This window comes from Garra rufa, chromosome 2 (assembly GCF_049309525.1).
Source record: "Garra rufa chromosome 2, GarRuf1.0, whole genome shotgun sequence".
NCBI lineage: Eukaryota > Metazoa > Chordata > Actinopteri > Cypriniformes > Cyprinidae > Garra > Garra rufa.
Genome location: NC_133362.1, coordinates 45,140,203 through 45,165,841, shown reverse-complemented (window position 1 = coordinate 45,165,841; position 25,639 = coordinate 45,140,203). Strand labels below are relative to the sequence as shown.

Below are 25,639 nucleotides of genomic sequence, written 5' to 3'. Positions count from 1 at the left end.
TTGGTTCAAAAGCATTCAAACATAAACTGAAAATGATAGTGTAACAAATCTGTTGAAATCTGTCTACAAAACCCTTCCCTTTAAAAAATAAAATGTTGAAACTTTTTGATGAAACTGCAAAGACCAATATTATTATTATTTCTGATTTCAACTTGTTTTATGGTATTATGCAACACAATTACGCAAGCAAAAGAAAAAGAGAGCAAACGCAATATAGCTCATTTATTTGGGTGTTCCAGTTGTCATTAGACATAGTCCCTCACTGAAATTCACAAGTGAACATTCATCACAGTCGACTTAAAACTTCTTACAGACTTACATCTTATATATATATATTTTGTATCTTTATCTTTACAATATGAGCAAGACAGATCTTACACTACCATGAGAACAAAACACAATGCTTTGAGCTGCAGTTAAGACTCTAGGAATCTAAAAATGTCACACCATTCTTGTACATTCATAAGAAAGAGCCTGGGGCTGGAAGCAGTAGGGAGAGCAGACGGCGGTGGCAGTGAGGTGTAAACCTTGAGGGGTCAAGGGTCGAGTTACTGCATGCATTGCTTTCGTCGTCCTACAGTGGACGCTCGGAAAAGGCTGTGTAGCTCTTCACTCGTGCAAAAAACAGAGGCGTGTACATTTTGTCGACATCAAATGCAGTGACAACTGTCTCTCCAGTCGATCTAAGAGAGAAAAAGAAAGTTTAGAAATGACAAAAGGTCACTGACTGCTCTGGATCAAATTTGGTCATTTTCCAAGCAGTGCTGTCACTTAAATTCACAGACGCAACTGGTATGCCCTCTGATGACAGCCATGGTTGCAACAATATCTTATTTTCCACCAAATTCACTAAAACTAAATCATATAATAGAAGACTTATATATTCTAGAATTATAATATTTATTTAGTGATATACATTAAAGTTTAAACAACAGATCCCATTCCCATTGACTAAACCACAGATGCCCAATCTAAATCATTTCATGTAGCCAAATTAAACGTAGAGACTGTCAGCTTCTCTGAGATAAACATATCCAAATATGTTCTTGACTGTGTCTTGACTTGCTCAGACATGTCTGTTTTTTACTAGGATTTTTGAGCAGTGTGGCTGACAAAGCGCTGAAATATGAAGCAATTCAGTGACGGCAAATGCTTGCAAATGCTTACGTTGCACAACAACACAATACAATAAAAAGAAAATATCAACCGAATCAGTGCTTGTGTATCTGAAAATGAAATGCTTAACTTTTAGGCTTCACTAGATGGAAAGATCAGTCAAGAACAAAATTACAGAGGTGCAAACTCGCCAGGGGTGAAAAAGGTGACAAACTGAACTAAAAAAAAAAGAAAATCGCCTTTAAAGTTGACCAAATTAAGTTCTTAATAATGCATATTACTAATCAAAAATTAGGTTTTTACAGTTGGAAATTTACAAAATATCTTCATGGAACATGATCTTTACTTAATATCCTAATGATTTTTGGCATAAAAGAAAAATCAATCATTTTGACCCATGCAATGTATTTTGGCTATTGCTACAAATATACACATGCTACTTAAGACTGGTTTTGTGGTCCAGGGTCACTATTAATGATCCACTAAACAGAATGTTAAGAATACGGCATAAAAGATGCCTCTATAAAAGGTAAAAATTCATGTGTAAAGCAATTTAAAGTGAGAATTTGATCCCTTTAATATTGCGGGGGATCTCAGAAGAATGTTAAATGCCCCAGGGGGTACACCATTGTTTCTTTATTAACAAAACACCGCTGTTGCTTGGAGACTTAAACCAGTTCTGTTGCGGATTTTGTTGCAACTATTGTTTCGTTGAAAATATAACAAACAATATTGACGATATTATTTTTAAAATGTAGGCAACATTTAAAATGTAAAATGCTCACTTAATATTACCTTTTTGTTGAACTGTTATATAAAATCAACATTTGCAATCGTTCGGATATTCAGAGAAAACTGCGTTCCTGCTCATATTTTAAGCAATCGGCTAAAAACACATCTCTTCCATCTTTATTTGACCCTATAACTCTAGCACCCTCTATACTAATTCTATAATAATAATAAAAAAACATGCCCTTTTAGACTTATTTTCTATTAATTTACTATTGAAAAAAATAAAACTAACACTTCTCTGTTCTTGTTGTATTCTATCAATCTATTTTCTTTTTATTTATTATATTATTTAAAAAAAATCTTGCTACATGTACTGCGTTAGGCTAACTGAGAGTTGTCATAGCACTTGCATGCTATTGCTCTTTTGTTGATTTTGATTGCTTCTATTGTGCTCTTTTGTAAGTCGCTTTGGATAAAAGCATCTGCTGAATGTCTAAATGTGTAACATATAACATGAAAAATAACTTGCACAGGCACGTTTCTGTACCGAAGAGAGTTTCTTAAATCAATCTTTATGTACAGTCTGTGTCAATATTTGTTCTTTGCTATTATGTGCTACCAATCTACTTTAAAAGAACAGCAGCGCGGTTTGCCAAAGCGAGATAATTCGATGTTGTTTGATTGTTTACTGCACACCCATTTTCCTGTTTTATAATAAAAGCAGCATTTTGCTTGTCAGAAATACATGCTCGGTTTTAATGTTACTTTAAATTGGGGTAAAATTAAATAAATGGCAAAGCTCAGCATTTTGTTCACATACCCCAGTTTGAAAACCACTTCCCTAAGGTAAAGTTCGGGAAACAAGCCTCGAAAAGGTACACCTTTAGTTAAGGCATTCCTTTAGAGTCTTCGTTAAAAGAAAAAGTTTTACACATAAAGGGTCTTCTACTTCTATGATAAAGTTTTGACATTTGGAGCTTGACAGTGTCTGTCTGTCCCCATTTGCTTTCATTGTAAGATGAACATATTTTAAAACAGAAAAATTAAAGATCTGTAATAATGAGTAAAGGTAAGTAATTTTTAATAATTATTATTATTTTAGTATAGACTAATTCAGTATCTCATTGCAGGTTTTCAGTTAGTATTTTGATGTATTAATGCATCCTCAAGGACTGTGTGAACAGACAGCAGGTGGACTTTCATTTGGACTCATCAGATGTGTTGGAGAATGCAGATTAGTGAGATACCTGTAGGTAATGTGGCAGGAATGGTGGATCCACACCAGCTTGTTGAAGCGTTGCCGCCCCCCAGAGGACAGCTGCAGTCCTACATGAAAGGAGCGATCTGCTTCAGGGACTGGGTTCCGCCTGCAGAACCGGCTCCTCTGGTACTCCGCCACCTTCTGTTGAAAGATGTCAATCAGTTGCTAGTGAAAGTGCCAACAAATATAACAGCGCTGTTAAAGGGGTCATCGGATGCCCATTTTCCACAAGCTGATATGATTCTTTAGGGTCTTAATGAGAAGTCTATAACATACTTTGGTTAAAGTTTCTCAATTGTAGTTTACCTTGTTAAAATCAGCCCTTTTTAGAGTGACCGATTCTGTTGCATGTTCCTTTAAATGCTAATGAGCTCTGCTCGCCCCGCCCCTCTCTGCAGTGGGATGATGAGCCGTAATGTTTACTATAGCTGCATTTCGCGGTGAAACTTGCTAACTAGCACATTATTAAGAAAGGCCATTTGCAAAGATGCATAAAAAACCCTTATATTCACTTCTGCTGTGGGTGAAGCTGCATCAAGAATGATTTGCACGAACATAGACTCACATGTAGATCGTTTCAAAAACGAAAGTAACACGCGTCTTTAGCGGCTCAGGTGTCAAGAGGAAATGACAACTTCTGTTCATTATTACATCCAGCAACAGAACACCTCAATCGGAGACATTCTTGTCTTCCTCTGCACCTGAGTCGACACAATAGCGGTCGGAGTCGGACTGTTTCAGCTCGATGAAGGCGGGTCTAAGGTGAGCTGCTCATCTCAATCAACTATCGTGGGAGCGGCCTGAGAATGACTTGATTTTAAAAAGGGGATATTACTTTTAAAGATGGGTAGCTTTTTATCATTGTAGGGTGGTTGTGTACACAAACTGTCAACACACAAAAATGTTCAAACAACATGTGAAAGTGAAAGTTTTGCATCCGATGACCCCTTTAAAGAAAAGGGTCCGTGAACCTGAACAGGAAAACCAACCTCTTCTTTTCTCTTGGAGACAACAACATAAACTTTGGTTTGATTGTCCGTATCCTGGGACAGCCGATAATGGCCAAACATGATGGAATCCACCCTGTGGAAATTGAAGATCAGGAATGATTTAAAGATGGCCTAGAAATGTGAGTTCAGAGCAGAGGTTGTTTATTTAGGCCAATGTCACATACTGTACCTGGAGTTCTTGCTGCGCAGCCTTGGAACAGTGACCAAAGGGTCCTCGGGTGTGGTCAACATCATCACTTGACCGTCAGGGAAGAAGCGCAAGTACCTAAAAAAAATCAGGTATTGTCAAAGCTTGATCATTTACTCCTCATTATGTTGTTCCAAACCTGCCTGACTTTCTTCTGTGGGAAACATTCTGAGAAATGTCTCAGTTTTTTTATTGGTCCATAAAATGAAAATCAATGAGATCCAATGCTATTTGGTTCCTAACTTTCCTCAAAATGTCTTTTTTGTGTGTCTGTAGAAGAAATGCATTGTTTCCCAGGAATCACCTCTGTCCCGCCAGAGTTTCATAATGATAGTGAATATTGATATACTGAATCTAAGTAACTGAAATGATTTTTTTTTTAACTTCTCATAAAACAAAAAACTTTCAATTTTTGACTGGAGTTTCTCTTTAGAGCCCAAAGCTCACCTGTAGAACTCCACCTGGTGCCAAGCCCTGTAGAAGCCATCAAGAGACTCTTCCCCCTGACGGATGTATGCTGTTTTGCTGATGTAAACACCTGCACAAACCACAGACTTTTATTAAATACTGTACATGCAGCACATATTTAAGAAGAAATACACAGAAGCCCACATTTACCATCAAAGCGTACACGTGGCCTTTCCAAAAACATCTCTCTCCAGGATGAAAATGGCAGCATTTTGGTGCAGCTCCGCCCCCACACCCTCAAACAGGCAGACCGCCAAATCTCAGGGTCCCTGAAATAAGACACCCACAAACACATAGCAAACCTTATTTTTAATGCAGAAAAGAGTGGTGTAATGCTAGTGGGGAAGCTGATTTACTATGAAGTTTGATGAGTGTGTGAGCCCACCTTGCACAGATATAGAAACCCCTGCAAACCAGGGACAGCTGCTCTAAGGCTCGAAGGTCCAGGTCACATGACACCACCCAGCGGAAGATATACATAAGCACCTCGAGGGGCAAAGCTGTGGACATGAAAAAATGGACTTTCAGTGCAATGGGTAAACTCTAGAAATCCAGACAGACTAGCTAAGGTGTGAGAATTACCTGAGATGTGCACCTGAGTCGTGTCTGTCTCAGGCTCACACAGCTTCATGGTGTCATCCTCCAGTGTCAGCTGCTGTTGGAAGTATGTCAGTAGATCGTCTATCTCCCGATCTTTCTCATTGTCTTCCAAGCTAAAGAGTGGGAAAATAAAAAATTCATATTATCATGGAATTAAACTTTAGATGGCAAATCAAAAGAAAGAAATAAGAACTTGTATTTTGCATGTAGAAAATTAAGCTTATTTTTAAGGCCATCAAGATTTTTTTTTTTTTTTTTTTTAGCATTTTAACATTATTATTTTAATGACAATTGAGCACATTTCCACCAGTCATTTCTGTAATGCAAAAACAAATAAATAAAATAGACAAAAATTACATTCTCAATATTGTAATGCAAAAAACATAACATAAAGTACTTTCTCAAAAAGTGCATCATCCAGATTAATTACAGTAAATGAGAAAATGTCATAAAGAAAAATATTCATTTTCACAAAGGCTTCAGAATAACAGAATAAATATTCTGACCGTAAAAATACCATCCGAGCACTTACTAGTTCCCACCACGGTCCGGATCAGGAGTTCTGCTGTAGTTGATCTTAAACTCAATGTCCGGTACCAGCTGCATTGCGCTTTTATAGTACTTGATGGCTGCAAAATCAAAATAGAGAAGTTTATATTTGTAGCCTTTATGTAATCCATCATATAGTTGTATAAGTCTGATCCAGATTCAGCATTTCCCAAGCCTTTTCCAGTCACTGCACCCTTTCAAATTCTTTAAAAATTTGTGGCACCCCACACAAACACTACTGCTCTACAGGCCCTGCAGCCTATCCTATGTGGACTGCTACTTTTGGATGAAGATGTTGAATCAAATGCATCTTGAAGAACACTTTAAGTACTTCTTGTCACAGTAAAAACTAATAAAGTTCAAACATTATACCTGACAAGTGAACCGTTAAAACGATTATGAAAATGCATAAAATAATTATTGCTCCCGATTCTGCCCCCTTTCCAGTGGTGCGCTTTCGCTCCTCCATAAAAGCCTAATTTCACGTGCAAATCAGTAAAATCATGTAACGTGACTTGCATAAAATGGCATGTGCTTGATTTATTAATGTTTATTTAATGACGTGTTTTTAAAGGAGTAGTTCACTTTCAGAACAAAAATGTACAGATAATGTACTCACCCCCTTGTCATCCAAGATGTTCATGTCGTTCTTTCTTCAGTTGTAAAGAAATTATGTTTTTGAGAAAAACTTTTTAGGATTTCTCAACATATAGTGGACTTCTATGGAGCCGCTGAGTTTGAACTTCCAAATGCAGTTTAAATGCAGCTTCAAACGATCCCAGCCAAGGAGGAAAGGTCTTATCTAGCGAAACGATTGGTTATTTTCTAAAAACATTTACAATTTATATACTTTTTAATCTCTAAACAGAGTACACACAGAGCTAGAAGAAATAAAGACACGAACATCTTGGATGTCAAGGGGGTGAGTACGTTATCTGTAAATTTTTGTTCTGAAAGTGAACTACTCCTTTAAAAGCACAAAAGAGAATTTGCGCTGTTCTGTGTTTGTTTTCAGAGACGGAACAGAACACGGACAAGCAAAGTTAACGTTTAGTTTAAGATGCGTACCTGAACGGTCAAACGGCTGCGTTTGGTGATTATCCGTGAAAAATTTCAACTTACGTCTCAAATTAACGTAAACAGTTCAGAATGAAAATACCTGTGTAACAGTATATTGGATCCGTGCAGCTCTTAAAGTGGCCACAAGTAATATTCCTTCTGCCGTCTTTGTGCTTGATGTTAATCAAAAAACAAAAGACTAAGACAAAATCACTCATTGCTCTCTCATCGTTAAACTTTGCAACTAATTCCCAAATCACATGTGTGCTGAACTGTGGGGCCTGGTCCATACAGATAAGACCTTTTATACACGCCTCTTCTGTTCTCGCCAAGACGGCACCCTGTGTCGGGAAACACTGGTCTAATCTAAAAGAATAAATTAAAACCTTCATAAACTGCTCCACTCTGTTCCTCCTCGACAGCCTTCAGGAACAGCTCTCGGGCCTATGAGCACACATTCACAAGTAAGAAATAAAACATGGTCAAGTGAAGTGTATAACATTGCACATCAACACTGTGACAGCACAGAGTTATTTTGGTCAGGTAATGATCTCTTCTCATAGTACATCCGATGTGTGCAACAGCAAACACTATAAATATTAGTAAGCTCACACCTTTTCCTCCCTAGCAATTTCCTGTTTTCTTCTCAGGTCAGCAGTTTTGAGGGTATTTTTCTTTCCACCTGAGCTGGGTTGAAGCTCAGACATCCACTTTGCCCGAAAAACACTGAGCTCCATCTGAAACATCAAAAATCAGCTACAGAATTCTGCTGATAGATTCTGTTCATAAGAAATTCAGGATTCCCACACCCTATGACTACTGAGCTTTCACAACTTTTACAGTTCATGAAGTTTTGAACTCAACAATAGAATGTCTTTCACAACCTATTTTACCATCCAATAGATTTTCATAAGACTTGATTTTATCCGTATTTATCTGCTAAAAGAGTAGAGTTCATTACATAATAGAATGGAGCCACTTGTGAGAGGGGTTCAATAATAAGAGGACATGGTGACATTATTTTCCTGTTTAAAACCGCTTTGTCACAATCTGTATTGTATAAAGCACTACCTAAATAAAGATGACTTGACTTGGTGACATTAGCCATAGAGGAAAGTCATTTCATTGTCAGGGTAAAATACATTTTGATTAAATGTTTTCTATGAAATAACACGCAACAATGAATTATGCACAACTCCAGGAAGGTACTATAAGAAAATAGTAAAAAAAAAAAAATGTTTTCATGCTTAAAATAATTTTATAGACAGTGGTGCAGATTTTTATTATTATTTCATGTATAAATCCTTGGGTTTAATTGGTTTTAAATTATTATTTTAAAAAATGTCTTGAGCTTTCCAAAAAGAAAAAGAAAAAAAAACAGGGTGGGACTTGATGTTTGAGCCAATGAGAGTTGCTTGGATTTGTTCCATAGCAGAATAAAGTGGGATAGCTGGAGGGGTAGGGCTAAAAAGTAAGGGAGATCATTTCAGATATGGAGAAAATTACCATATTTAATTAAATATTACAAAATTATTATATTTCATTACATATTTTCAAACTTTTTCCCCATTGATAGCATGCAATGATGAATTGTGCACAATAAAAAACAGGATAAATAAAAGTCTATTTAGAAAATAAACAGTTGCTTTTGGTCACATATTGACTGATATTATCAGGTTTTCTATAACTATTACGTGGAGGTTAAATTCTAAGTATATTTGGTGAAAGCAGTTGAAGGCAATTTATTACATAAAGAGGATTGCAAATAAAAATAATAATTAAAAAAAAAGAGGAGAGGAGATCAGGTTCACTAACTTGCAGATTAGAATCCTCTGTATTTTCATCTTCCCCTTCTTCAATAGTGCCATCAGTATTTTGGTTGCTTTCAGCCTAGAAATAACACATATTTGATCATTTTAAATGATATATTTCTATATTAAGTAGATAAAAATACATACACATAGTTTAAATAGAAGTGACGCAGATCTCACAAAGCCCTGATTAAAAAAAAAACTATAACCTCGTCCATGTTTGGTGTGGAAAATAAGAGTGACCAATCAGAGACTAGCAACGTGTATTACTGACCAGGACCCAAAGCAGCAGAAAATCATTGCACTGAACTTTCAAAACACAAATTATCGACTATCAAGTTCAGTGCATCTAAATACAAGTCAAGTTGTTTCGTGATTTGCAGATTTCCAAACTTTGTAAACAACATGAAAGCACAATTTAGCTTATGTTGTCAACATATACAGAAATAAATTATGCATGTGTTAATAAACGATAAACGTTAAAAAAACCTATTTAAGACTGTTATTCGGTCAACAACAACAACAACAACAACAACAACAAAAAAACAACACACTCAGATGTTTGTGACAGCACTAGTACACGTCATGGCTGCTAGCATGCTAATATTAGCACCTGATTAGCAGTCTCGCTATTCTTAGAAACAGCTTTTACTGACCATAACAGCTTATTTTGCGAGCTCTTTTAATGTCGCGTTTAAATACGTGCTTTCAGCGATTTTTTTTTACAGATCACGATCAGAGAAGCGGACGACACAGCGGGCAAATTTACGAGCTCGCCACACGGCAGCCATCACGATGAGTATGTGACAGGAGAGCTCGCTGAGACACTTCAGCTCCTGCGACAAAACAACATCCGGTCTGTGGTTTAAAAATAAAAGTCTGCCCCGTTTGTCTCTTCGTTAAGCCTCAGTACAAAACGAGTAATCCCGTCACTTTTTGTTAAAGTAAAATCTGATTTTTCTTATTTTACTAACTTAGTATCAAAATATTTTAATGTGGCCATAAAAGACAAAAACACTAAAAGTCATACTTTTTGCTTTAGTGTCGCATTTACACGCGTTCTAACCCTCTTGAGTTGTCTATACGGGAATAGCGGCATAATCTGTCAGTGTGTTTGTTTTATTCTATGTTGTTAAATTTGTTAATAAAAGGGTAGATAAAATCAGAGCCGTTTAGAACCGTTGATTGTAGATTGTTTCTAAACGGCTCTGGATAAAATAAAACGTAAAATCGAACCTTAGCTCCATTTAATATATCTAGCGGGAAAATCAAGACATTATTATACTTGTACTATGGCGAAGATTATATAATAAATATGAATTAGATTATGCAAATTTGCTTGGTAACCGTCCAATCGCAAAGCTGAAAGTCATAGCATATTAATTAGGTAATAGTGACGCTGCGCTATTTCCCTTGAACACCGAAGGCGTGGCTTATGAATATTAATTAGAAATCTTTCGGCATAGTAGCTTTCGTAATTTAATTCGCGAAAGGGAAGTCGCTGGATACAAGGGCTGCGCGCTCACCTTACAAATCAGATGCTTGCATTAGAAAGCCGTGGAAACACTAGATGTCCACTTTAATTTGGTCGAAACCTTTATATTTCCTTTGTCTTATTTGCAATGTTACTAAATACCAGCGGCTTCCCCGCTTATAATAATAATTGACGTACAGTGTGACGTATCACTGTTGTTAAAGTGAATCATCTTTACTGTAGGGATGCTGAGCCTAAGGCAGGAGGCCTGAAAGCATAATTTCCACCCTACGTACCAACATAACATCTATCAGTCATCTTCAGCGCAATGGAGGAGATTCTACGAAAGCTTCAGAAGGAGGCATCGGGCAGTAAACATAAAGCGATTCGGGACTCATGCAGTATCGCGTGTGGTAAGATGCACCTGTCCGTCTACAGTTTTAGGAATAAATAATGCGGATGAAACATGGAAGGACGCGAGTTCAACATGTTTAAACATTGTTTTATTGTTTGAGAATAACAACATTAGTATACCGTCAGAGTACAGGTGTGCCCGCCTTTCACGGATGTTTATTTAGAGCAGCTGAATCCTAATATAACAGCTGTTACAGTAGATATGCGTTTTCCATAAGCTGCCAAACTGCAGATCCGTTTAAAGAACAGCACGAAGAGTGAAATAGAAAGCCAATTGAAATAGAATGTAATTGTTTTATTTTCAGTGGGAAGTTTATTGCATACGACCTGTGGGAATTTGAAGCATGTGTTTATGTAAATATTATAGGCTATAACCTATTTATTTACTAAATGTACACTGAAAAAAAGCCCCATAGCCATATTAGTAGTATGTTTTTGGACATCTGTTGTGGAATATCATGCAAGTATAGCCATGCATGAATATTGGTTATCATTCAGTGCTAGTGTACATATGAAATTAGCATGATTTTTCCTTTATTAAGGCATGATAAAGACACAGTACTTTTAAATAACTTTCCGTAAGGAAGCTTTTGTTTTAACGGCTAATTTAATCTTTTTAATGGATGCTTTCATTGTTTTTTTTTGTTTTGTTTTTTTACTTTCAAGATGATACAGTAATGTATAAATTAAAAGCAACAGCAGCAATGTTGTTAGTACTAGTGATAGTAGTAGTAGTAAAATTTTTGATGGAAATAAATGATAATGAATTATTTCAGTGTATTTGCTGTAATACATATTCTTATTGTTATAATTAATATAACAAATGTTCATAGTGTTGGGGGTTAAGGGTAACGCATTTCAAGTAACGCAAGTTACGTAATAATATTACTTTTCCAAGTAACTAGTAAAGTAACGTGTTACTTTTTTTAATTGACAATAAAATATCTGATTTATTTTTTCAAATAAGTAATGCCAGTTACTTTTTCACCCCATTTATTGATTAAAAGCTCTCCTGTCCCCATGTTGGAGAAATTCTGAATAAGGTGTTACTTTAACTCTAGAATAAATGTGAACATGCAAAAAAAAAAAAATCTCACTCACTAAAAAAACAGATAAAGTATTCCTCAAAATTAATAAAATCAGTAAAATTCAATGCAAACCTGAAATAATTAAATATGTTAAATAATACAAATATCCTTTATGCATTTAATCCCATTTTATTAACCGATGTCTTTGTTTCTGACCTTTCTGGATGATCCAATTCATCCATAGTAATAAGCAAACATTACTCAAGATAATCTAACATTTGTTTTCCTTTTTTTTATTGCTGAAAAGTGGACATTTTTTCTTCTGTGGTCTACTGTACAGATGTGAATGTACTTTTCTATAAGCCTGCGGTATTTGGTGTGAAACAGTGTTGTTTTCGTCAACGATGACGATGACGAAATCATTTCGTTGACGCCACTTTTTTTCATGACGATAACGAGACGATGACGAGATAAACATGGCTCGTTGATGACTAAAACATGACGAGACGTGTGTGAGTTTTCGTTGACGAGACGAGAATAGACGAAAATGTTAGTGGGTGGTCCGTCAGACATTTAAAATGCATGACATTTCTGCTTATTGTGCATGCCAATAAAAACTTAAAAAGTATCTGACGCTATGGCAAGCCGTTTTAGCATTAAATACTCTTTGCTATACTAGTATGGCAAGCCGTTTTAGCATTCCATCCTTGTTTGTCTTTTATGTTCTAAAACATTCCTTCATCATTGTAATTATTGGTGAAATTAGTCGATCCGGAAGCTCACATTGTGTTGAACTATAGATCTGCTATTTTCAGAACTTATAAGTGACACTACCCAGCAGCAAAATACTTACTGACCTACATTAATTTGTTAAAAGACTACTTTTTCCCCTTTTTTTGACTAAAACTAGACTAAAACCTTTTTGACTTTTCGTCGACTAAAACTAGACTAAAACCTTTCTGACTTTTCGTCGACTAAAATTGGACTAAAACTATCACATATAGAAGTGACTAAAATTTGACTAAAACTAAGAAGCATTTTAGTCCAAAAGACTAAGACTAAGACTAAATCTAAGATGGTTGTCAAAAACAACACTGGTGTGAAAAGGCTTTTACATTTGCCAAAAATAGAACTTTTTATATTTTATATTTAAAATAAACAAGCAATTAACGCAATTAGTTACTTTTTTTAGGGAGTAACTCAATATTGCAATGCATTACTTTTAAAAGTAACTTTCCCCAACACTGGTTGTTAGTACTAGTAATAGTAGCAGCAATAGTAGTAGTAGAATATTTGATGAAAATAAACGGTAATGGATTATTTTAGTGTATTTGCTATAATAAATATTCTTATGTATTGTTAGAATTAATATAACAAATGTTCAAACTGTTGTAGATGATCTAGGCTTATTTTTCTGTGTTCTTACATTGTGTTAAAAGGAAAAGGCTTTTAGTGGATGGGCAAGAGCAGCTCTAATTCTGTACTACGCTATGGTTTAAGATGATGTAGAGCTTCAAGAACTCAGTTGACCTTTCAGTGTTTCTGCATTGCATATCTCACAGACTGTCAGTCATGCTGTGCCAACCAATGAGGGGGTCAAAACTGATGCTGTGCTGGGTAGCTCTGGCTCATTTTACAGGATCAATGAATAGCTCCGATGACAGTATAGCAAGGCCTGATCTGGAATAGTTTTCTAATGTGAGGTTGTGGGATTTCTGTTTCATTTTGAATGATTAGGAATGGTTTTTCAAAGTTTATTCATATGTTAATTTGATTTCATACTGTTTAGATTTTTTTTATTATCTGTCTGCTGTTTTTTTAATATTATGTAACCTTTTTTTTACTCTCTTATTTTTCCTGCGGTTGTGCAGAAACCCTTCAGGCTCAGAATGGATCAGTTAAAATACCACCGTCTAAACTCAGGCAAGTGTTTTGATTCCATACACAATATTTGTCAGTGTTTGTATTTCTTGGACATACTTTCTCACATAATATTCATGATCCATACAGACATAATCCATGAAAAGCACATCTATTAAGTTTTGCATAACATTTTCAATTTTTAAACATTTTTCAGTGCATTAATAAATATTGACTATATACTTTTGAAATGGGTTACTGTCTTAGGTTTATTTATATTTATTCATACAGCAGATGCTTTTATCTAGATGATCTCTGAATCATCAGAAGGAGTAAGAGTGACATTAGAAAATACTTTAGTGCAAAGTCTTTCATGTTCTGGTGTGTTAACTGTGAACTACTTTTGTGCAGAGAGAAGTGTTTATTCCCTCTTCAGTTGGCACTGGAGTCTAAAAACACTAAACTGGCTCAGACTGCCCTTACTGGAATGCAGGTGCGCTTTTACTAAAAAACATCTTACGGTTTTAAAAGACATACATTTTACAGACAAAAATGATTTAGGTAGACTGAATTGTGTTAGACTTTTAAGTTGTTTTGCAGTGTTTCAGCTATAAACATGAAAGGACTGTATCTTGGCACCAGAATATTAGTAGAGACGCTTTTCTATTTGGCCAGTATGCAATCTTCCACACTGCCAACTGTAAATCAATGCTCTAGCAACCACACAGATCACCTCAGCAACTGCACAGCAACATGTCAGTGAAAAAATCAGTGAAATTTATGGAAAAAAATCTGTCAGCTATGGTTTTCTGAACTTTACCATAGAAATATTATAGAAATATTTTAAGTTTTATAGATTGAATTTAATTTTACAGTAAAACAACAATAACATTTTATTAACTGAATTGATGGCAATATACCTATATACTTTTTTTGGCAATATTGTCAACTTGATTTAGAAGAGAGTTGAACTGAGCTGGACAAATAAATCACTGAATCAATGATGAACTGACTTTAACTGAAAAATTGACTGTTTACTACTGTCCTCTTGCATTATCTACACATTACTTTCTGTTTAACACCGTAAAGCTGCTTTTGACTTTTCTAAAAGTTTTGTAAAAGTAATGGTGACCTGACTCAACCTTTATAAAACACCATCATGGTAACACACATGACACTAACACAATGAAATAAATAATTTACGAGCATAGAATGTTACATAGAACTCTAATGTACGTAACTTATAGGGAAAAAGTAAGGAGAAACATGGTTATTTCAGTGAAAAACCTATCCACACTGCAAAAAATGCGTTACTTCCTTAGATGTTTTGTCTTGTTTCCAGCCAAAATATCTAAAAATTCTTAAATCATTTTCTAGACAAGTAAAAATTATTTTCTTGTTTTCAGAAAAAAAAACAAATGACAAAATGAAGTGAGTTTTTGCTTAGAACAAGCAAAATAATCTGCCAATGGGGTAAGCAAAAAAATCTTATATCAAACAGAAAACAAGATTACTTTTCTTACCCCATTGGCAGATTATTTTGCTTGTTTCAAGCAAAAATGCACCTAATTTTGACTTGTTTTTTTCTGAAAACAAGAATTTTTTTTTACTCATCTAGAAAATCCTTCTTGATTTAAGAATTTTAAGATATTTTGGCTGGAAACAAGACAAAAAATTAGTAAGGAAAACATTTTTTTTGTACACTGTAAATTATACACTGCAAAAAATGCTTTTCTTACTTAGATTTTTTGTCTTGTTTCCAGCCAAAATATCTAAAAATTCTTGAATCAGGAAGGATTTTCTAGACAAGTAAAAATTTGTGTCTTGTTTTCAGTAAAAACAAGTCAAAATTAGGTGAGTTTTTGCTTGAAACAAGCAAAATAATCTGCCAATGGGGTAAGAAAAATAATCTAGTTGTCTGCTTGAAATAAGATTTTTTTTCTTACCCCATTGGCAGATTATTTTGCTTGTTTTAAGCAAAAACTCACCTAATTTTGACTTGTTTTTACTGAAAACAAGACACAAATTTTTACTTGTCTAGAAAATCCTTCCTGATTCAAGAATTTTTAGATATTTTGGCTGGAAACAAGACAAAAAATCTAAGTAAGAAAAGCATTTTTTGCAGTGATAAGATTACTTGTTATTTTTCACTTCCAGAAACTGTACATATAAAATTATTGTACAGTAAAATTACATGAAATGAATTAGATTTCATTACATGAAATGTCATTTTAGATCAATAGGTTTTAGACAATTAGATCTATTAACAGTTTTTCACTGACTAGAGTAAGGTAACTTGCTGTAACAAGTTTTTACCGTATTCATAGCATTTTTATAGTTTTTTTATGGCAGGTTTTGCATGCAACTACTTACATTTTTTTATAGAATGTAAAAATACATTTGATATATTTATAATTCAAACATGGCAAGGTTTTTTTTTTGAGTTCATACTTTACTCAGAAATGTGCATGTTTTTTGTTCTGTGGCATTGACAGAAGATCCTTTGTGAGGATTGCTTTGTTGCTGTGGAAACAGAGCTTCCAGAGAAGCAGCTATTGAGTCAGATCCTGGGAGCCATCAGGGTGACGCCCACCCTACATGAAGACCTGCAGGTCGAGGTCATGAAGGTCCGTGCCTGTCTGAACCTTCATCATCAGTGTGTGAGATCACAAATGTCTGCTCTGTTAGAAATGGTTTGTGGAGAAAATGTTTGGCCAGTATTAAGCTGGAATAGTCTGTGTCAAAAATAATATGCCGCATCTAGCAGGCTTAATCAATTCAGTGCCTGCACCTGTAGTCTAATTGGATGGATTTGCAGCATTACTGGCACATATGTGTCCCTTGACACACTGTGTTCCAGATCTCCTATTTAATACAGAAGTGTTAAATTATTTCCGTTAGAGGTGCTGCCGAGCGGCTGTTAGATCAAATGCCTAATGTTTTGTAGTTCTTTGTGTTGTAGGTCCTGCTTTGTGTCACCTACTCCTCTACCTTTGAGATCAATGGGCACAACATCTTGAGAATTGCTGAGGTAAGACATGCTTTATTGGCGTTTAACTGACAGATTGACATGGCCAATGGGAAATTGCTAATCTAAAGTGAATCTGGCAACCCTCTCATTAAAGTCCTTGTCAAAGGGCATCTATTCTTAAAGGCTGCTGCGCTGTAATGCTGTGCTTTAACGAGGACTATGCTGCAGTATTGTTGGTATCACAGCATTTTGGGTCCAACATTTGCATCTACATTCAATCATTTAGCAGGCGCTTTTATCCAAAGCAACTTACAAATGAGGACAATAGAAGCAATCAAAACAATAAATAAGAGCCTGGTTAGTCTAACGCAGTATAATAGCAAGTTATTGTTTATTTTTATTCTTTTATATATTTATTTAAAGTAGAGAAAAAATTAAACAAGTAGATCAATTTATGTTAAAGGGTTAAGTTTTGTTTGTTTTTAATAATTAAAAGGAAAATAAGTAGGTAGAATAGAAGCAGAATAGAAAGTTCTAGTGTTAGAGGGTCAAGTGTTGATGCAAGAGATCTGTCTTTAGCAGTTTCTCTAAGATGGCTAAGGACTCAGCTGCTCGGATTGAGTTGGGAAGGTCATTCCACCAGCAGGGAACAGTTAAAGTAAACGTTTGGGAAAGTGATTTTGTGCCTTTTTGGGATGACTCTACAATGCACTGTTCACTTGTGGAATGAAAGCTTCTGGAGGGGACATAAGTGAAGTAGTGAATTAAGGTATAGGGGTGCAGAACCAGTGGTGGTTTTGTAGGCAAACATCAGTCCCTTGAATTTTATGTTTACGTTAAAGACTGCTCTTGCTGCTGCATGCTGGATTAGCTGTAGAGGTTTGATAGAACCAACTGGAAGTCCTTCCATGAGAGTGTTGCAATAGTCCATCCTGAACAGAATAAGAGCTTCCTTACAGAACACTGTGAACTTGTACAGTGGTCACCCTCATATGGACCCCTACATGTGATAGCTATTGAACCCTTAGTTTTGTGTCCTCTGCTGAGGGTTATTTTTCTGTCAATAGGACAACAATTAAGCATATTACCACTAAAAATAATCTAATTATAATTACTTGCAAAAAATGCTTTTCTTACTTAGATTTTTTGTCTTGTTTCCAACCAAAATATTAAAAAATTCTTAAATCAAGAAGGATTTTCTAGACGAGTAAAAATTATTGTCTTGTTTTCAGAAAAAACAAGTCAAAATTAAGTGCATTTTTGCTGGAAACAAGCAAAATAATCTGCCAGTGGGGTAAGAAAAATTGTCTTTTGTTTTGTTTGAAATAAGATTTTTTTGCTTACCCCAGTGGCAGATAATTTTGCTTGTTCTAAGTTTGCTTGTTCTTTTTTTTTCTGAAAACAAGAAAATAATTATTACTTGTCTAGAAAATCCTTCTAGATGTAAGAATATTTAAGAATCTAAGTAAGAAAAGCATTTTTTGCCGTGTTGATTTGAAGGTATTTATGCATCATGATACTAGTTGTTATTGTATCACTATTTTTGCTGATCCATCTCACAGTCTCCATGATCACAGTCATTTCTACACTCACCCAGACATTGTCAAATTATTCAACATTTAAATCAGCTATTATAAAAAAATTACTATTATACATTCTTAAGAAAGGGATGCGACCCCCTAGACAGGTGTGTGGTCATTTTCCTGGATAGAAGTTTCGTAAGTATCAGCTTAAAATGTGAAATTTAGCATGAAGATATAGGGGGAGACATATATACAGTGAGTGGAAAAATGTTTGATTCCCTGCTAATTTTAAAAAGAAAGAAATGATCAGTCTATAATTTTAATGGTAGGTTAATTTGAACAGTGAGAGACAGAATAACAACAAAAAAATCCAGAAAAACACATTTTAAAAAAATTATACATTGATTTGAATTTTAATGAGTGAAACAAGCAGATCCTCTCCAAGCCATTAAGGTTTTGAGGCTGACATTTGGCAACTCGAACCTTCAGCTCCCTCCACAGATTTTATATGGGATTAAGGTCTGAAGACTGGCTAGGCCACTCCAGGACCTTAATGTGCTTATTCTTGAGCCACTCGTTTGTTGCCTTGGCCGTGTGTTTTGGGTCATACCCATCTACGACCCATATTCAATGACCCTGACGGTGCATGGCCCTGTCCATCGTCCCTTTGATGCGGTGCAGTTGTCCTGTCCCCTTAGCAGAAAAACACCCCCAAAGCATAATGTTTCCACCTCCATGTTTGACCGTGGGGATGGTGTTCTTGGGGTCATAGGCAGCATTCCTCCTCATCCAAACACGGCGAGTTGAGTTGATGCCAAAGAGCTTGTTTTTGGTCTCATCTGACCACAACACTTTCACCCAGTTCTCCTCTGAATCATTCAGATGTTCATTGGCAAACTTCAGACGGGCCTGTAAATGTGCTTTCTTAAGCAGGGGGACCTTGCGGGCGCTGCAGGATTTCAGTCCTTTACGGCGTAGTGTGTTACCAATTGTTTTCTAGGTGACTATGGTCTCAGTTGCCTTGAGATCATTGACAAGATCCTCCCATGTAGTTCTGAGCTGATTCCACACTGTTCTCATGATCATTGATACTCCACGAGGTGAGATCTTGCATGGAGCCCCAGACCGAGGGAGATTGACAGTTATTTTGTGTTTCTTCTATTTGCGAATAATCACACCAACTGTTGTCACCTTCTCACCAAGCTGCTTGGCGATGGTCTTGTAGCCCATTCCAGCCCAGGGTTTCCGCGGGGTCTTAAAAAGTCTTAAAAAGTCTAAAATTTAAAAATCAAAATTTTAGGCCTTAAAAAGTCTTAAATTCGCTGTTCTAGGTCTTAAATAATTTTACACAGGTCTTATTTTTTCCGATGTCCATGTAACGCTTCCTCTAATGCGCATTTAAATTCTCTTTTTGTTGTTTCCGTGGTGTTGTAGTTCTTTATTTCACAATTCCAAATATAATTTGCTGTATTTAAACTACAAATGAGACCAGCATGCAATAGCCAATCAGCTTTCTGTTATTGGCGCGAGTCTCTCTCGGATTGTACCGCAGAAGTAAAATGGATTTAACTTTTTAGCTATGGGGAAGTGCAAGTTTAGCGACACTTAGCTTGAAAAAACTGAATATAGGGCTTGGCTAAGGCCAGTTGCTAACAACTAGATTTTTTTCTCCCACTGTGGAAGTTACTGCGTCTTCAGAATCGCAGTAGCAGAATACAGGTCAAACGACCTTTTTCTGTATATAATGTTATCAATAATAATAATAAATATAGGTCGAGCTAGCTGACCGCCAGCCTTCGAAATACTTTTAAAATGTTTTTTTTTTACTTGCCCGACCGAACAAACCGCCTGATTAAAACTGAAGTGACAAAAACAACTAGCGAAGCATCGAAAGGCAAGAAAGATTCATATTTTAATACATTCAACGTAAACAGAAATTGATAATGGATAGTGTATTTCTGGTCTATTTGTGACATACTTTAAAACAAATGAATGTAACAGCACTCTAAAGAAACACACTGAGGTAAAAATTTAAAATGTATAGTTTATTTATAACATGATATAGTTCAGTAATATACCAAGTGAGCTTTTTGCTGAAAATTTTCACAATTACAAATGTTACATTAATTTTAGCTCAATAAAAATGTAGTTAGTCAAGTAGTTACTTACATATTAGACAATATGCAACATTAGCAGAAGCATTCTCCTAGCAACGTTCTGCTATGATTCAGCGTTTTGCTCGAATCAGTTGAAATAACTCGCTAACGAAGGGACTTACCGCCACCTGCTGGTAGTTTAGTGTTTAAAAGTATGCCTCCACACACCCAACATTTCTAATGTATATATTTATAAATCAATAAATGTATTTAAAACTTTAATCTCACTTTTAATTTTGCAGTGTAAATTATGTAATCTCACTGCTAACAGCCATTTAGAATTTATTGATAAATTCATAAAATACATTTCAAAGGTAATGCATACATTTCAAAAGTAAAAAAAGGCCTTTATAAAGGTAAATCAAATATGCAGATTTAAGATGTAAAAGCTAATAGAGCACTGATGAAAATATTGCTTCAGAATTTTTTTTTTTTTACATCAGATATTTCTAGTGGTACTTTTATGGGGATATTTTGTGTGGAATAGTATCTGCTGATATGAAAAGTTCACTGTATATCGTAGTAATAAATTTAATTTATGACAGCCATGAAATTGTGTTTACTTTTTACATTAAACACATTAAATATTACATGTATGCATGTAATATAATATCTATTTCCATTACAGGTTCGGTCTTAAATTTCATATAAGGTGGTATTAAAAAGGTCTTAAAAAGTCTTAAATTTCACTTGTTCATATCTGCAGAAACCCTGCCAGCCTTGTGTAGGTCTACAAGACACCTGGGAGGCAGAAATATTGCTGATTGATAGGGGATCAAATACTTATTTCACTCATTAAAATGCAAATTAATTTATAACTTTTTTGAAATGATTTTTTTGTTGTTATTCTGTCTCACTGTGAAGCTACCATTAAAATTATAGACTGATCATTCCTTGTCAATGGGCAAACATGCAAAATCAGCAGAGGATCAAATAATCACTGTAGAGAATATAGTGCACCGTATACTTGAGAGCTTCTGTTTTTGCAGAAAACCTCAGAGGAGACCTTGATGCTTGTCTTTTGATTTATAAATTATTCTTATTACAAATTAGAGCAGTAACTGAAAACACCAGACCATGAGCTGACTGTGTATAATGAGCTGATCTGCATCTTTGTCACATTTTTAAGCCTCATAATGCAGTGATGGGGCCATTTGGGACTTCCCCTGTTGCTTCACACCACTGTTTTTGTTTTCTTTTTTCAATTTAGGGATTGTCATGTCATGGGAAATCCTAGATAAGCACCATGCAGATTTGATTCATTATGCAAATTGTATTTGCACAAACACAAACAGTTGCATGCTAAGTGATCAGATCCAACTGTGTCTGTGTGTATCGGGTTCCTCCCCCTCCTTTGTGTTTCTAACTTTGTTATCTTGCCCCTGGTAGGCCATAAACAGCTCATAAAAGCACAGCATCATGTGTAAATGGGTCTGGTCGTGCCAGACTTCTCTGATTTTCACCCAGGTCTGTTCCAAAGAGCCCCAGGGAGCTAGCCATAAACAATGAGGCTGAAGCAAGCACTTTCTGACAGAGCGTGTCCAGTCATACGGCAGACCCATTAAGTATTTAGACGCTTTCAATGTCTGAATTTCATTGCACTTGATAACAGAATATCAAAGCAAGTGGTTTTCAATTTACCAGAGGTGCATTTTACAAGACTCTTGTCTTCTGATTTTGTATAAGGCAGATGTTTTTGCTAGGTGCAGGGCTGGAAATGGTGGGGGAGAGTGAATTTCGAGTCGCGGCATTTCAGTTCGAACTGGTCAGGTTTATTTAGAAATTAAAGTGATTTCTTTATTTTATCCATTCAAGTTCTGCAGATAAACGTAGCGCAATGTAGACTAAAAACGTAGAAGAATATTTGTCTGCGCAATACCGTCTTTTGCGATTGGCCATAATACCTACAGACCAATAGAAATGCTCCTCACAGCACAGATCGTGAAAGTAGACTGCAGTTTTTGTAATTCATTATAACAAGCAAAGTGTAGAGACGATGTAAATAATAAATTTAGTATGCAATGTAGAGAGTTTCATTAATTAAAATGCAAGTTTGTGAGATCGCGATTAATTAAGACTAAGTTTTTATTGATTATAAAAGTTAAATTTATTAAAATGTATTAAATTTATACAACAGTTTTATACTTTTTGGATTTTATACAAAAGTTAATATTCAAGTGAATTACATTTAAGGAACACTGTTATCGGATTGTACTACATTTCGTCAAAAAAAATTGTTCCAAACAAAGTCACAGCTGAGCCGCTGCGCATATACTGTATAGTCTTTGACACAGCGCTGTTTTGTTTATGAATTTTTTCCGTCACAAAGACATTGATTTGCCACCACCTACTGGCGGTTTCAGTTTCATTTTTAAAATATAAATTGAGTCTCACTCCTGGCTCACCCAAAAACAAACTCCAGCATATTCGCTTGTCAGACATGATTGGAACTTCAAACAGGACTGGCTTCTATGGTCAACTAAACTAACTAAAAATGAGCTTTTTGGCAGCTAACCCTCCAGATGGTTTTGGTGCAGACCGGGATAAAAAAGTAGCCCATGCCCACAGTTAAAAATACTGCTGGGTCTTTAATGTTGTGGGCCTATTTTTCTGCCGGAGGTCCTGTACATCTTGTTTAGATACATGGCTTCATGGATTCTATCAAATACCAGTAGATAAAAAATCAAAAATATAAAAAATATAATGAAAAATAAAATAATGAAAAATATAATGTTTACTCGCGGGCGCGTGTGGACACGTGCAGTGCGGCTGTTCAGACATATTTTGCTGAGTAAGCACCTGCTTTACCTTCTCTTAGTTTGTGTAACTCATGTAGTAGCCTATATGCAACACGATGGCAATGGCGATATTGGGTTACCAGAGAATGAATCCATGAATAAATGTATTCAAATTCTGAATTAATTATAGTCCAAAAAGTGCGCGCTCCCCTTACAATCACTGGAAAGCTGTCATTACTCTGTCAGCACTCATACATTACTGTAGTTAATCGCAATCTCACAAAGAAGTTAATAAAAAGTAATAAAATAACCTTTACTCTGTACAATGAATCTCTTATTTACATCATGTCTACACTTTCTTTGTTTTGATGAGAGAGTTCGTGGAGGTATAGAATTCAGCAGAACTGAAACCGGCACTTTGAGTGGTGAGAGGATCGTAACATAGCCGCCTCTGATTGGCCATTGCTATAATGTAATCAACAGAAATGTCTGTGATTGGCTATTGAACGCTGTGAAAACACGTTTCTCCACATATGACTAGTGGATGAAAAGACCCGAACCGCAAATTGAAAGGATTTTTGTGAAGTGTTTTTGTCACGGATCTAAGAGTGAACAGACAGCGTCCCAGTCTATCCGTGTAGCATGTCCACATGTTAAAAACTGAGGTATTGGCTGGCCTGCTATATGTTTTTATGTCCGACGAGAAGAACAAGACCGGTACCTTTCTTCAAAGCGCATAGAAGGATTCAGTGCGTTTTAGTTTTGTCATCTTAATTAGGTAGTTATTTAATTTATACATATTTAGTGTAGGCCTATTTATATTATTCTTTTTTTTTATTTCATTCTGATTTTCTCTGTTCTCAGAAGCGCAGCTGATGCGTGATAATTTGAGTATAGACCCTTTTACTGTTTGTACACAATGATGACGTAGCAACGTATGCGCGCGCATATTGGCAACGGAAGTATGGCGAGAATCAGCAGTGTGTCAAGCTACGCGAGCGGATTAAGCAACACAGAGAAAGTTATTTGGAAAAGTTGACTTTATCAAATGGTATCCGGCTACCAGATCCGTGTACTATAGTGGAGTGGATAGAAGACGTTAGCAGATGGCCAAATATACAGTGGCCAGATACGTATTTAGTTGAGAAACCGAGCGTGTAACGTTACACCCGAGAGAATCACTGGATGCTTATGAATACGTTGTCTGTGGTCATGTGCAGAACGTCAAATACCATGACATAGACTCAGAGTTTTGTGTGTTGAAATCAACACGTTTAAAGGGATAGTTCACCCAAAAATGAACATTTGATGTTTATCTGCTTAACTTACCCCCAATACATCCAAGATGTAGGTTACTTTGTTTCCTCAGAAAAACACAAACGAAGATTTTTAACGAAAACCGGTGCAGTCTGCCAGCCTTATCATGGACATGGATGGGCATCAAACCTTTAAAAGTAAACAAAAACATGCACAGACAAATCCAAATCACACCCTGCGGCTCGTGACGATACATTGATGTCCTAAGACACGAAACGATCGGTTTTTGTGAGAAACTGAACAGTATTTATATCATTTTTTACCTTTGATACACAGCCACGTCCATCTGTAATGTGCACGAGTTTGGCATCAGTCACGTCACAAACGCCGGAAGCGATCTGTCGCATGTATACGACACTCATTGTTTACACAGAGCACAGAGATTGTGGGTATAGCGGCTGTTCAAAATGGTAATTACTTGCGCGTATCCTGATTGTTTAAACCGATTTAAAGCTAAAAGATTACATTAGTTTGCGCAAACTCATCCGGGACTTTTCCCTGATTTCCCCTTACGGCGTTTGCGTATTCTACGCCAGAAGCGCGTGCTCATGTGACGTGACTGATGCCAAACTCGTGCACATGACAGATGGACGTGGCTGTGTATCAAAGGTAAAAAATGATATAAATACTATTCAGTTTCTCACAAAAACCGATCGTTTCGTGTCTTAAGACATCAATGTATCGTCACGAGCCGCAGGGTGTAATTTGGATTTGTTTGTGCATGTTTTTGTTTACTTTTAAAGGTTTGGTGCCCATCCACGTCCATGATAAGGCTGGCAGACTGCATCGGTTTTGGTTAAAAATCTTCGTTTGTGTTTTTCTGAGGAAACAAAGTAACCTACATCTTGGATGCATTGGGGGTAAGCAGATAAACATCAAATTTTCATTTTTGGGTGAACTATCCCTATAGTCGCCTCAAGCCACAGGCGCCACCGGTTCTTCTGAAACGGCCGTGATCCTGTCGGAATCCTATAAAACTTAAGCCCCTTGGTGGAATACCTATTAGTGCAACCGTAAACACAACAACCAGACATTGTGATGCTGGGAAACCGTTTTGATAAACTTTAGTTGCTAACACGTTAGAGCCAGTGGGGAACAACACCACTTCCGTTGCCAAAATGCGCGCGCAACTATTTGATCACGTGGGCTGTAAAAGGGTCTATATGAATGCAGTTTTTGTTGTTGCTCTGTATGCTGCTGTTTGCACGTTAAAATAAAACATTTGCTTGTATTTTTATGTATCATCACAGATACTCGTGCATTCTATTTTTATTTTAAACGAATTTATTATTCTAATTTTATCAGTTAACGGTTAATGATCGGATAACGAGCAGCGGTTGTCGGTCAGGAAAATTAACCGAAATG

The 25,639-nt window shown here is 36.0% G+C and overlaps 2 protein-coding genes across 2 annotated transcripts in view; one reads left to right on the top strand and one right to left on the bottom strand.

The window, feature by feature from the left end:
* Window positions 1–207: 207 nt before the first annotated feature.
* On the bottom strand, window positions 208–9,584 carry fbxo9 (F-box protein 9). Its single transcript, XM_073834269.1, has 13 exons — window positions 9,450–9,584; window positions 8,798–8,872; window positions 7,597–7,719; window positions 7,369–7,426; window positions 5,907–6,003; window positions 5,357–5,487; window positions 5,160–5,274; window positions 4,925–5,043; window positions 4,754–4,844; window positions 4,289–4,384; window positions 4,099–4,192; window positions 3,096–3,250; window positions 208–683 (listed from the first exon to the last, which is right to left on the bottom strand). The coding sequence occupies exons 1-13, from the start codon at window positions 9,450–9,452 to the stop codon at window positions 575–577; spliced, it is 1,266 nt and encodes a 421-aa protein (XP_073690370.1). The 5' UTR covers window positions 9,453–9,584; the 3' UTR covers window positions 208–574.
* Window positions 9,585–10,423: 839 nt separating this feature from the next.
* The window catches only part of arfgef3 (ARFGEF family member 3), a 91,600-nt gene continuing 76,384 nt past the window's right edge, over window positions 10,424–25,639 (top strand). The window contains exons 1-5 of the mRNA XM_073834268.1: window positions 10,424–10,680; window positions 13,581–13,636; window positions 13,985–14,062; window positions 16,065–16,196; window positions 16,532–16,600. Of these exons, the coding sequence (XP_073690369.1) occupies window positions 10,596–10,680; window positions 13,581–13,636; window positions 13,985–14,062; window positions 16,065–16,196; window positions 16,532–16,600 (420 nt within the window). The 5' untranslated portion in view covers window positions 10,424–10,595. The remainder of the gene's footprint in view (window positions 10,681–13,580; window positions 13,637–13,984; window positions 14,063–16,064; window positions 16,197–16,531; window positions 16,601–25,639) is intronic.

Excerpts from the sequence above, each read along its gene's own strand:
- fbxo9 (XM_073834269.1), bottom strand. Across the intron at positions 7,720-8,797 it reads CAGAGGATTCTAATCTGCAA|ATGGAGCTCAGTGTTTTTCG; the intron begins GTTAGTGAACCT and ends TTGATGTTTCAG. Across the intron at positions 4,193-4,288 it reads CTGCGCAGCAAGAACTCCAG|GGTGGATTCCATCATGTTTG; the intron begins GTACAGTATGTG and ends CAATTTCCACAG.